The sequence below is a fragment of the Falco cherrug genome, chromosome 4, assembly GCF_023634085.1.
Source record: "Falco cherrug isolate bFalChe1 chromosome 4, bFalChe1.pri, whole genome shotgun sequence".
In the NCBI taxonomy this organism is placed as follows: domain Eukaryota; kingdom Metazoa; phylum Chordata; class Aves; order Falconiformes; family Falconidae; genus Falco; species Falco cherrug.
The window spans coordinates 109675877-109688421 of NC_073700.1; the positions used below are offsets into that span (position 1 = coordinate 109675877).

Here is a 12545-nt window from a genome sequence, read left to right on the forward strand (position 1 = left end):
TAATCTCTTCCCTTGGCGGCTTGTTAGCGTTTGGCACGGGGTCTCTGCTCACAGAGCATTATACATTCGATATTCAAAAACCCTCTTTACATATACATCACTTGCTAATTTCGCCAGTGTGTGCACATTTCAGCGACTGATAATAGGACAATAGTTACTTAAAGGACAAATAGCTCTGACCCATAAAGAGGCAGGATCTCGTATTTATTCCCTGCCAATTCCAGTTTGCCTCTTAAAAATAAAAGTTGGAATGAAAGAGGAGACGAAATGCTGGATTTCTGCTCAAAACGAAGGAGGAGACAAGGGAGAGTAAAGAATGCAATTAAACCACGAAAGTAATATACAGAATGACAGTTTTTCTTTATGGTAAACCATTGTTTTTCTTTATAGAGACAATTGGATAATACTGTTGTTGCAATCCAGAAACCTTTTGTTTTTGCTGTTTGTTCGTTGTTTTTATTTTCTGAACACTGGTAGATTACATCTTTGCTTTCTTCATGCGCACAAGCCATTTTGTTATCAAGGTAATGTTTCTTTCAAGTATTTCAGATTTTCCTTCTCCGCCTAGTAGGTTTGTGCATAAGGTTTGTTGCTGCGACCCGCAGAAGCCCCAGCCCTTGGTAAGAAGTCTATCCATGGAAAAGAAAGTCTCAGCTCGTTTCTGTATATTACCGAAATGCATTTCATTCGGGTTGGTTTTCTTCCTTTTCCGTGCTTCAGACCTCAGATCTTTCTCGGAGATAAGTCATTAGTAATTTCTTCCCTCCTCCTCCTTCTTCTTCTTCTTCTTCTTTCCCCCCTTGGAATGTAAATCCTTCCAAGACTGAGCTATTGTTAGTCTTTTTTTTTTTTTTTCCCCCTAGGTGTCCACTTCTGGGGAGAGGACACGATTAAATAAACATCGGCTGTTAGGTACATTAACTGGAAGAGAAGCCCGGGAAAGGGAAGAGTTTTTAATAACCCTGAGACGAAGGTTTATCTCGTTAAAGGTACTTCTTCTCGCTGGTCCATGGAAACTGAGGTGGCTTTGCTCAGCACAGAGGGCGTGAAAGTGAGGAAAGAGTCAGTCCTGGTTGTGGCCGAACAGGTAAAGTCTGATCCGGAGGGTCTCTGTGCCAGTCCGTTGGACTGGCCGCTGTGGCAAGCCAGGCAGGAGCAGGGGTTGCCCCCGGCGCTGCTGAGTCCATGAGTCGGGGCAGGGTAGAGAGAGGGATGCCTGAAGGCGCACAGAAGTTCTGGTCTCGGGTAGGGGTGGGAGAGGACCCTGAAGGTGTCCAGCGGCCTCAGGGGGGTACTGAAGGGGGTGGCGGCAGAGGCCGATGTGGCGCCGATGCCCATGTGGGAGTAGTAGGGCAGGGGCAGGTGGGACGGGAACGGGTAGGGCAAATTGCCGGTGGCCGCCGCGTGGCTCATCATGTAGGTATAAAACGCCGGGTCGGCCGGGTGAGGCCAGGTCATGGCCAGGCGCTGCCGCTTGTCCTTCATCCTACGGTTCTGGAACCAAACCTGCGGGAAGAGGGGAGGCGAGAGCCGTCATCCGCCGCCGCCCCGCTCCGCCCGACCACCGGCCCCGGCCCCGGCCCCTGCCCCGAGGCGGCGCGGGCGGGAGCGGGGCTGCCGGCGAGCGGGGGCCGGCGCCAGCTCTCGCTCCCAGAGGGAGTTGTCATCACGTACGGGGGGATCAGTTAAGCCCCTATAAATCTGCAGGGAGACCCGGTGGAGCAGCCCTTTTAGGGTGCTTGTTTTCCTTTCTTCTTGCCAGGGCTTGTCCTGCTGACCTCCCCCGGCTGCGGGCAAACCCGGCAGCTCTGCCTCCCTGCTGCCGTTTTGCAGCCAGAACTACCTGAGGTCATTGTTACCGTTTTTATTTTCACGTGCAAACGTTTTTGAAAAGGCAAAGCAAAGCGAGATCGAAACAAGATCTGCTACTGGCTTCCTCTTCCCTCCCCCAAGAGCTGAGGCTGGACTGCAGGGAGGATTAAAAATAATCTGCTAGGGAGAGGCCGGATTAGCGGTGCTGGCTGGGATGGCTCCGGGAGCCGTGTTCCCTCTCCCGCATTGCTGCTTGCTGCAGGGTGCGGGCAGGGCCAGGAAAGGGGCGGGGGGGCGGGAGAAGGAGGGTTGTGCCGGCGAAGTGCTTTCCCAAGTTTTGCAAGGAAGTTTGGCCATATAGATTTATATCGTGCTAATTGGAAACATGTCCGAGCTGTGTGTACCTTGATGGTGGTTTCTGGCAGATTTAGAGCAGCCGCCAGTTCACATCTCCGGGGCCTGGACACGTAGTTTTCCCGGTAAAACTCCTTCTCCAGCCGGGCGATCTGCTCGCGGGTGAAGGCGGTGCGGTAGCGGCGCATCTGGTCGCTGGCGCTGCAGGCCAGCGAGCCCTGGGAGCCGCCGCTGCCTCCGCTGCCCTTGGAGTGATCCCCCCCGCCGCTGGGGCTGCCGGCCAGCGCCTCGGAGCACGGCCCTGCGTGGGGAGCCCGGAGCAACGACACACGCTCGGAGGCGGGCGGGCAGGGAGGGATGCTCGCCGCCCGCCTCCCCCAGCCAGCTCCCTTCTCCCCCCATCCCTCCCCATTCGCCTTTTCTGTGCTTGCCCGGGTGTATTGGGGATGCTGGGGACACACCTAAGAGGGACCGGGAGGAAAGGGATGCAGCACAGGTTAAGGTTTTGACGGGTGCTTATTCACTCTGTCTGGAAGGCTACCTGCCCCCCCACCCCTTCGCCTCCCCCCCGCCCCGACACACACACAGACACACACACACACACACCCCGCCTTGGGAGTGTCTGCTCGATGCCCTCCCGCTCTCTTCTTGCACTGCGAAGCCGGAGGCGGCCGCCGCAGCATCCCCCGGCGCTGAGCGGCTCGGAAGGCAGGTGTGCCCACCGCCCGCGCCGCACGGCTCCGCGGCCCCGTCCTCCAGCCCCGTAACGGCCCAGGAGCGGAGCAGCCGGCAGGCAGGGACCCTGCTCTCTCCGAAAGGGAGGCGAGGCCTCGGGGACCCTCCGCTCAGCCTCCAAAGCCAATGATGGGCTATTTTCAACGGGTATCTAAGGGACGAGAGAGGGCAGGCAGCGCTTTCCACGCTTCCCGGTTACTTCTTGAAGTGACGAAGGAATGGGGAGGGGGGAGAAGTGGGTTGCTGTCGGGGTAGGGGGGGGTCTGCCGGGCTGGGAAGGTGGGAATAAGGAGTGGGGGCAGGGGAAAAAGGGGCCTGGCCGCTGCGTTTGCTTTCAAATGCAACTTTCCCTCATTGTGCCCGAGACCAAAGGCAATTAATTCATTGGGACCATTTCCGAGCTGGCGCCACCGAGACACAGAAGTGACAAGGTAATTTGGACCTCTCCTTCCCCCCCGCTTTTTTTTTTTTTTTTTTTTTTAACCCAACGTGCAAACAAGGACCTCACTGCCGCACTTGGGGCAGGCAGGAGTCGACGAGCGATTTTACGGTCTTCATGGGCGCTTCCGCACTCGCCCGGGCACATTTCACCCTGCAAAACCACAAACAGCTCTCGGCCTGAAAACCCGTTTGATCTTGCTCCCCCCGCCCCCCGACACATGCAAAAAAAAACTGCCGATGGGGAGGATCAGAAGGATTTTCCTGGAGCATGCACTGTCCAGGCGACAGGGAAGAATAAAAAAACAAAAAAGATGGAGGGGAAGAGTGGGTGGTGGTCTTGGCCAAGAGGGTCCTACGGGACAAACTGCAGACCTGATACATTCACGGCGGGAAGCCTGGCTCCCCTCCAGGGATGCGGGGGCTGCCCGGTGTCGTGTCCTCTGACTCCCAAACAAGCCTCCCGGTGGCAGGGAGCTGAGGAATCAGCCAGAAAAGCACAGGCACACACACACACACCCATTTCGCTGCCCCTCGCTCAGCTGGCGAGGGGAAGACCCCCTCCGGCAGCCCCCCCGCCCCCCCAGTGGGGCTGGAGGCATGGGAAGGAGTTGGGTACCTTTGCTGTGCTGGTACTCGGCGCTCCCCGTGGCGCAGTCCGGGGTGCAGCTCACCTCGATTTCCTCATAGAAATCCGACTCGGTGTCCGAGCTGCTCTGCTGCCCTTTGCTGGAGGGGGGCTCCGAGGCGGGGGGCTGCTGTCCGGCCGAAAGCAGTGCTGCCGCTGCCGAGCGGCTCTCCGGCACCGTCCCTGTCCCTGGCAGCACCTCCACCTCCTCTTCGTCCTCTCCTCCGCCACCTCCTCCTCCTCCTCTCTCCCGGGACGACAAGGGGCCAGGTCTGGGGCTGAGGCAGTTCCGATGGATCATCTTCTCCTGCGGCTCCGGAGCGGGGCTCCCCACTGCTTCGGACAAATTAGGCACCCTCTTGCCAACTAGAGCGCCAAGTTGTGTCCCTTCCAGAAACATCACCATCTCCTTCCTGGTTTCCATTGTGGCTTTGCTTAAGGGAGGGGGGAAAAAAATCCAGATCTCTTCCCCCCCCCTCCCTCCCTCTCCCGCCCCAGCCTTGTACAAACCCAGCAACCCTCTCCTGCCAATGCAGAGGAGCAAGCGGTGAGAAAGGGTGACCTTGTGATGCGAGCGCTACACTCTGCTGTGCTGCTCTGGGAGGGATCACCATTGCCCTCTTCTTTCTAAGCTGTCATCCTCAATGGTGCAGTCGTCATTACAGTACCACCGGTGACGCCACACATTGATTGCCAGTGGATAAATAGAAACGTCTGCCATGGGGAAGATGAAAGGAAGAGCCGGAGCGAATGGGCTAAATGCGTGATGCACCAGGTGTAGGAGCCCGAGATGGAGAGGGAAGTGTGAAAAAGAGATGCATATGGAGCTGAGCTGCAAAGAGGTTGTAACATGCGGAGAGAGTTCCGCAGGGGGAAGCCTTGCCTGACAATTAAATAGCCTTTTGACTGCTTTAAGCCACAACCTTGATGTAGAATTGAGGCGAAGATCCCTAGCCGCATCCTGGAAGTGAGAAGATACGTACTCAAGCCTCTTCCTTGGATGCATTATTTATTGCTGGCAATCAGCTTCCGCATAACTGCATATATAAGGCTTTAAGAATCCTTTGCAAACTTGAGGATAAGGAAATGCGCTGCTGACATTTGAATGTAGAAATAGCTTTGACTTCTTGTTCTGGTTCAATATCGGTTCCTATTCGTAGAACTGTTATTGCTTTCTATTGACTGAGATTAAAACGTTAGTTTGAAATTTGAAAATGCGGTTACATGTTTATTGAGTTTTACAGCTGAAAGATACAACTTTTCCTAACTGTAGTTATTTTAGCTATCTTCTGTTTATCGTTTACTGTTATGTCTTGCTTCGCAGTTTCCATCTGTTCCACGATTCTTGCGCGTTTAAGAGGGCTTTACGTCTCCTCTCCTTTCTTCCTTTAAACTAATTGTTTTGCATAAATTGTTATCTGCTTTCAGGAGGAAAAACTGCAAGAAGGTCTGCCAAGAATAATTCAGGCTCAGAGAAATGCAAGTTACCAAGGCCAGAGCTTATGCTAGCTAGCAGACGTTGTTAAAACAGAAATGACAAGGGCAGCCATTTGGACAGCACTTGTCTGAAAATAAGAGACCTTGTACCGTAAATACAGCGGCACACGTAGTCTCTTCGGCGTATGATGGTACTTCTAAAGAGTGCGGCAAGTATCTCATCTCTAGTTAATATTGACTCCCACGTGTAGTGTCAAGTCATTTTCACCATCTGTCGTAACTAGGTTGTTGCAAATTTTTTCTCGGAGTGTTATTGGCTAGTCTGGTTACAGAAAACATTCAACCAATTACGTTCCCAACCCGGTAAGGAATTTACTGGCATGTTTGAGGTGACGTTGCTTCGGTGGGGAACAGGCAGCGCAATAGAGAACACGCTGGGATTTTCTGTCCAGCCCTATGAGCAAGACTGGCACGACACAGGGAGACAAACAGGATTCCTGGTCCGCTGGATGCATTTATTAGGGTGTGCTCCCAGCAATAAGCATACTGATTTCAGGGGGATAAACCAGGAATTTTTACAGGGCTATCGCCACCAATCTCTCTTTCTCCCTTCGTAGACATGCATGCATGTTTCCACACAAACGCACATCATGCGCACAGCACGCTCCGGACTGCGCTGCTTTCCATCACATGTGTGATGCGCGCACTGCTCCGAAGCTTGCCAATCTCTTGAAAACTCAGTGCTAAATTCCCTTTCCCTTCTCTGCACGGCCAGCCTCTAGACCGTTGTGTGCCCTTCCAGCTCCGGATGAGGACCCACCGCCCACCCCGGCCGCAGCCAGGCTCTGCTCCACGGGCTGTGCGAGTGCGGAGCCGGGAGAGCAGAATCAGGTCCGGCTGGTGGAGGAGCTGACGGTGGGTGGCTGGGTGGGTGGAAGGAAGGAAGGACGGACGGATGGACGGACGGACGGATGGATGGATGGATGGATGGATGGATGGATGGATGGATGGATAAGGCTGTCCGGCTTTGCTGCCGACTCGGCGGCCGCGGCGCGCCTGCTCCCGCTGAGCGGAGGCGGAGGGCCAGCGCCGATCCCGCTGCGCGGAGCAGCGCGGAGCGGTGAGGTGGGGCCAGGCAAGGCGAGGCGGGGGCGATCGGGCAGCGCTGTGCCCGTGTCGCGCTGGTGCCGCTTCCCACGGCTGGCGGCATGGTCTCTGCGCTTTGCTGGGGGGACTGGTTTCTTCTCCCTGGCACCTGCAGGGAGGTGTGAAAGCTCGGTTTCCCCCTCAGGCCCAGGGCAGCCCCAGTATGCCAGGGAAACTCACCTCTAGCCTCCTTCCTAGCTCTGCCAAGTAGCAGGGTCAGAGGAGGCTGGCTGTTGTCTGTGGCGGATGGAAAGGATTTCCCTATTACTACGAGTTTGGGGGCAGCAATAAGAAGGATATTCATGCCTCTTTCTAAATAAAACAGTAACCAGGAGCCGAATTCAGAATATGAGGGAGCGCTCCCAGAGCAGGCGATGGAGACGAATTGCGAGGAAGGAGACTACTGAGAGGAAGTTAATGGGGAATCCTCCCTCCGGCAGACAGGAGCCCTGGGGATGGTTCCCGTGGGTTATGCTGGCCCATCCCCACAAATTTTGTCATTTTCGTTTACAAGCCACTGCTGCCTCCTTCCTCACCCCATTCTTAATCCGTTCCCACCAGGATGCCACCCCTCATATACCTCGGGTCGGAGGTTTTGTTGAGCCCGAGATAACGGTCATTGCCACGGACGGTCTGACATTCCTGCGGTACACCCCCGCGCAGACAGACGCACACCCCCGCACATCTACACACACAGTTATTTGCCAGGGGTAAACACAGAGAGTTAAAGGCCCGAGTGGAGCCTAAGGCGGGGGTGGGGGTGGGGGGGTGGGGGTGGGAACGGGCAAGCTGTGCTGGACTCAAAGTTTTGGGATCAGTTTAGATGGAATTAGTAAAGGCTTCCTAAAATGTCTGGTTTTACATCCCCCAGGAAGAGTACCGCCGCGACAGCCCCTCGCACGGCGACAAGCCGGTGGCGTGGGGTGACGGAGCGAGTAGCCCCGTCCCGCTGCCCACCGCGGTGGTGGAGCTTTGCCTCGTCGGGAATGCGGTGTCCGGCGCTCTGCCTTCTGTCTAGTGTTTCCCACAGATCTGTCAAGCCCGATTTGGAAGGAGACTCCCTCATTTGGAATTAATTTCCAGGCAGATTGGAAAGTGTATCTCTACGGGGTTTTCTTCTCCCAACCCCCCAACCCCCCCGCCCCCCTTTTTTCCCCCTGCCTGTTCCAGACCGAGATTTAGAACCTATTAAGCCTCGCTCGCTCACTTGGTCACAGCCAGGATGTCATAACTATCCTCAGAACTTTTCAAACTGATCTATTTCTCCGAGTTTACCACTTTCCTTGCTGATAGACGGCCGAGGCGAGATCAGGGCGGCCGCGTTCCGAAGGGTCATACTCCGGTTTCAGCTCAGCGCTGCTGGAAGTGCCCCGTACAGCAAAAACAAACGAAACACCCCCCTTTCCCAAAACAAGGAAATAATGGGGGGACATTAAAACATTGCTAGGTTGATATGCTCGTAAATCAGGCGTTTTCCCTGAAAGTGCTAAGCCTGGAGAAGGAAAGACACATCACACACTCCTCACCAGCGGAATATTTATTTTCCTTCTCTGTTCAACAGGGTGTCAGTAACTTCTGACTGATACTGTCCAACTACGACTGGGAACCCACGGTGCGGGTTTCTTTAAAAGCCCAAGTCTTGTCGTCTATAAAAAAAAGAAAAATGTTTTGACATATCGCGGAAGGATTTAGTGCCGCAAAAACTGATATGTAGTGCAAATGGGTGACCAAACCAGAAAGCCTATTTTTAAATGTTTAATGGGTAGTGTTAACAATAATGGCGTAATTATCACTGTTTTATTAAGGCTATTTTTTACGACATGGTTAGAGGTGGAAGCTTTGGAAAGAAGAGAATAATAGGCGCATTATTCTGGGGTGTAAAGACAAGCTGGTACAATGACAGCACATAACACGCAAGTGGCGTTGAGGGGAGAGAGGACAGAGCAGTGACTGGGATGTGCCTAGGAGAGCATGTAATGGTATTCACAGGATCTGATCCAGGACACGTTTTTGCCTCCATGTAGCTCTGAATGTCGGAGCCCGGCATCTCCTCTGAGGGCATCTGCCTGTTCTTGGTTGGTTTTTTTTTTTTACCTGTTGGCTGCCCGAAGCAGCGCTTCCCTGCCACCGCAGGAGGCTTTGGAGATTTTTACCTTGTTAGATCAAAACCTGAGGGTAAAGAAAAAGAACCCGATTCCCACTCTTAGGACATTCAGGACCAGTTTACCCCTGGAAATTAGATCTGTTAAATCTGCTGCTTTACTGATTACTGTGAGTAAATCGTGCAGGAATTTGGGCTTTCGATTTAAATTGCTATCGCTTCCAGACTCGTCGAAAGCCATAAAGATCCAGCAAGCTTCTAATGTTTGAGTGAGCAGTAGAAACACGATCTGCGTGACAAACTCCCTGATTTGAAAGCAGAAGAGTATTTATGTAGTGAATTTAATTCGTTGGAAGGCACAGGTAAATTAAAATGGACAGTATTGCAGTGGCTCCCGTGACGAAGCTTTTTTTTTAAATCTTCTTCTTCTTTTTAGATTCGATTTAGCAAGAATGGAGCTCGCAGCCCTCCACGCTGTGCATCTTCTCCAAACCCACCCGCGGGTGACGGCGTCGCCTGAGACCTGGTGTCCCTAAGCATCTCGTACAGAAACGCCGAGGGATTTCAGGGAATTTTTAGGTGCCCAAAAGAAGAGTCTTAAGGGGGGGTGTAGCATCACCAAGAGAAAACCGCAGGAATGTCGGAGGCGAGCACACAGCCTTTCACCGCATTTAGTATTTTGCTCCAGACGTGCAACGGCGTTTGGTGTTTTGCTTTTGTTTTCCTCCTGTATCCAAACCCGCCTCTTTTATTCCTATTGTATTCCTACCCCTCGTCCCTAGCAGAACTAACCTGGAGCGGGGAAAACCCACCCTCCCGAACTCGTGTTAGGGCTCGCTTTGCTGAAACTCCGCGTCGTGCTTTATTTAAAAAAAAAAAACAAAAACAAAAAAAACAAACCCACGGCGGCCCAGGAGGGGCCGAGAGACGCGGTGCTGCCGGGGCGCCGGTACCCGCCGCGGCCCCACCGCCGCCCACCCGCGGGGGCTCCCCGCTGTTCCCCCCGCCGCCGGCCGTTCCCGGAAGGAAATGGCTGGAACGAGGGGCGTTTGCAATGCACGGTGTCATCAGTGTCTGCTGTAAACAAGCGGCGCATGGCCAGAGCCAGCGGCTGTCTGCGCCCTCTTGCAGCCCTTCGCTTTTCCAGCCGTGCTGGCAGCTTTAGGCCTGGTTCAGCTCCAGACAGGCCAAATCCAGGTATTTTCACTGGGATAAAGGTATTTTTACACGGAGCCTCATCAGCAAACGTGGAGAGGGTGTAGCTGTAGTTCAGAGTATTGCAGACTGATCCTAAGGGGTGGAAATTGAATCCCCATGTGCTCTGCCTAGAGAAAATGGATGCAAAAGTCCCAGCTCATACACTGGATCCTCGGGAACCTTTTCATCCTGGGGAGGGAGTGAGAAATACCCTGCAGAAGGTTTCTTTGTTGATATGGGTGTTCAAGGGGTGCAGGATCTGCTGAGGGACCTCCTGCAATTAGGAAAATGACAGAAGTGAATATCTTACTCCAGAGAACCAACTGTGCACCTCTTGTAATGAAAGGGTAATTTCCTCTTTAATTTGAAAAGGAGCAGATTTGACCCCATGGGAACAAGCTGCAGATGTGTATAAAGAGACTCCATTTAGGATGACAAGTTATATATGAAACAAACAAATGAAAAGGAGGAAAAAAGAAGAAGAAAGAAAATCAAAAAGAAAAGCCAGCCATCTAGGACAGGCATCTCAATGGCAATTCCCTCACTCCTCGATGAGGCTGAGTGTCCTTAAAAAAAGCAGTTGTACTTATGCAGAAGGCTTGTTCTGTTTTTGTCCATCTCTGCCTCATTCAAACTCTTCCCAAAACAAACACACATAAAACATTAAATATGGAACCAGAGGGCATGTTGAAGGAAAATCTTACCTAGTTTTGGCTATGAAGAGTCAAACGTTAATTCCATAAACTCCAGTCCCACCTTCAAGAAGCTTCATCTACAGCTAGCCAAGCTGAGATGGCATCAACAGTTATCTCAGTGCATCCTAACAGCAGGTTTGGCTGCCTGGTTCATTTTTGGCTTGTGCCTTTGTGCACGGCCCTCTAGGATGAGGATGCACATCTACAGGCTGGGTCTGTCCCACAAAACCAAAACATCCACCCTGACACCCTGAGCAGCAGTCAACTGCTTCAACACTGCTGCCTGACTCAGAAATGCCTAGCTTTACATCCTGGGTGCTGGATCCCCAGTGCCTTCCACTACCTCTCCTTGCCCTGTCTAAAATCCATGGTCTCCTGGACAAGGACAGAGGTGACTGATAGCCAAGGTGAGTGTGGAGCAGCAGGGAATATGCACTGAGCAAAACTGCTGATCCTGATGACCTGTGTTGATGGGGATCCTTCTCCCATGGCCTGTTCTTGCCCTCTGTGCTCCCACAGCTCTAGACACACCATGCACATCATGTCTCAAAAGACTATTGGGCCTATGAGATAGTAGTAATCAGGGCAAAAGCAGAGATGTAGGAAACTTTCACAGCAAGTCATGGGCTTCTGCCAGAGAGCACGGAGTTCATCCCAGGAACAAGCTGGAAAATCTGAATTTGTCTAAAAAAAATTATACCAGGGCAAATAAAATCTCTGGAAGCAGATTCATTTTTGCTTCCCCCCACCCCCCTCCCTCTTGGCTGAGGCATGTTTATGAAGAACCCAGAAACTTCGCTGGAACTACTGACTGACTTTTGACCCTATCTATCGCTATGTAGCATGAATAGTTTCTGATAAACACTGCAGCCAAGTTTTTCAGTCACTGAGGGCCAGAAACAGTGAAAGGATGAAGTGGTCAAGCAGGAAACCTGAGTTACCCAACACTGCAAACAGAACTGCGTTAACCCCTTGAGGCATGCATACCAGCTATGGAGAACGTCATCCCAGTGCATGCTGGCCTGCTCCCTCCATCCCATCTTTCAGACCTCTTGTTTCCCATACTGAGCTGAATGGGGAAAAATCTGCCTCCCCATGGATCCCAAGGCGGGCCTGACCTTGACCATGTTGCTCCCTGACTCGGGAAGAAAATTGCAGCCCGCGTGGGCGACCAGTGGGATGGAGTTTCTCCGCAGGTGGTCCCACGGGATGCCTGGCATGAGTGGGGCAGGGGGGGATGCTGGTCCGCGGGGAGAGGCACTGCAATCGCAGAGGATGAGAGACAGATCATCACGTTTCTACTGGAAATCGGGGGTGCATCGGCATTGCGTGAAGAGAAAAATCTGGACATGTTGATGCAATTGCCTGTTGTGTTGCCTGAGAATGGGCGTGAGAAAACACAATTTTAGAAGCAAAGCCCAAGTGCCCGGGTATTTGCTGTTTCCAAAAGAGGAAACGAGCACGTACTGGGAAACCCTGGCAGGAGACGGCAAGGGCTTGTTTCCTGGGCAGGGCAGCACTGCGCAGGGCACAGCTAATAACGTGAAGGCTTCAGCAGGTAGCCATGGCACACAGACGGTGTCAGCTGCTCACTGCAGGGCTTCCCTGCACTGCGTGTCCCATGCTGGATGGCTCTCTTTCTCCGCCGGCTTGTTGCACACGCCTTTAGAGACTTAGCTCACAGGCACAATACCGAAGTCACAGGCAAGTTACATCGACAAAGGAGACGAGGAGGGAACACGAGCCAGCCCCGGGCGTGTGGGTGTCCGGGAGAGGACCCCGGCCAGCTCAGACCTGCGTACGAACCCCGCTCCCCCCCCTCCACCGCGGCCGCATCCATCCTCCCCGCAGCGCCGATGGCCGCCTCATCCCCCCTCCCTCCCACCCTCCTGGCCGGCGGTCCCCGACTGCGATCACCGCAGCCCTACGCTAACTGCTGTCTTCTTGCGCCCCCCACTGCTGGTGGGCCGCAGAGATGAAAGGAGCCCAGCCAGCCCGCTCA

At 53.4% G+C, this 12545-nt stretch overlaps 1 protein-coding gene across 1 annotated transcript; it reads right to left on the reverse strand.

Annotated features, from left to right (window-relative positions):
- Nucleotides 1–975: 975 nt before the first annotated feature.
- Nucleotides 976–4391, reverse strand: EVX1 (even-skipped homeobox 1). Its single transcript, XM_055706617.1, has 3 exons — nucleotides 3959–4391; nucleotides 2217–2467; nucleotides 976–1506 (listed from the first exon to the last, which is right to left on the reverse strand). Exons 1-3 carry the CDS (start codon nucleotides 4389–4391, stop codon nucleotides 976–978), a joined length of 1215 nt encoding a protein of 404 aa, XP_055562592.1.
- Between the last annotated feature and the right edge of the window lie 8154 nt (nucleotides 4392–12545).

What these genes read in the sequence shown, in the direction of transcription:
- EVX1 (XM_055706617.1), bottom strand. Translation starts at nt 4,391, where the DNA reads ATGGAAACCAGGAAGGAGATGGTGATGTTTCTGGAAGGGACACAACTT. An exon ending in CGAGTACCAGCACAGCAAAG is followed by an intron (nt 2,468 to 3,958) that starts GTACCCAACTCC and finishes CTCCCCACGCAG; the next exon opens with GGCCGTGCTCCGAGGCGCTG. An exon ending in TGCCAGAAACCACCATCAAG is followed by an intron (nt 1,507 to 2,216) that starts GTACACACAGCT and finishes CTCTTCCCGCAG; the next exon opens with GTTTGGTTCCAGAACCGTAG.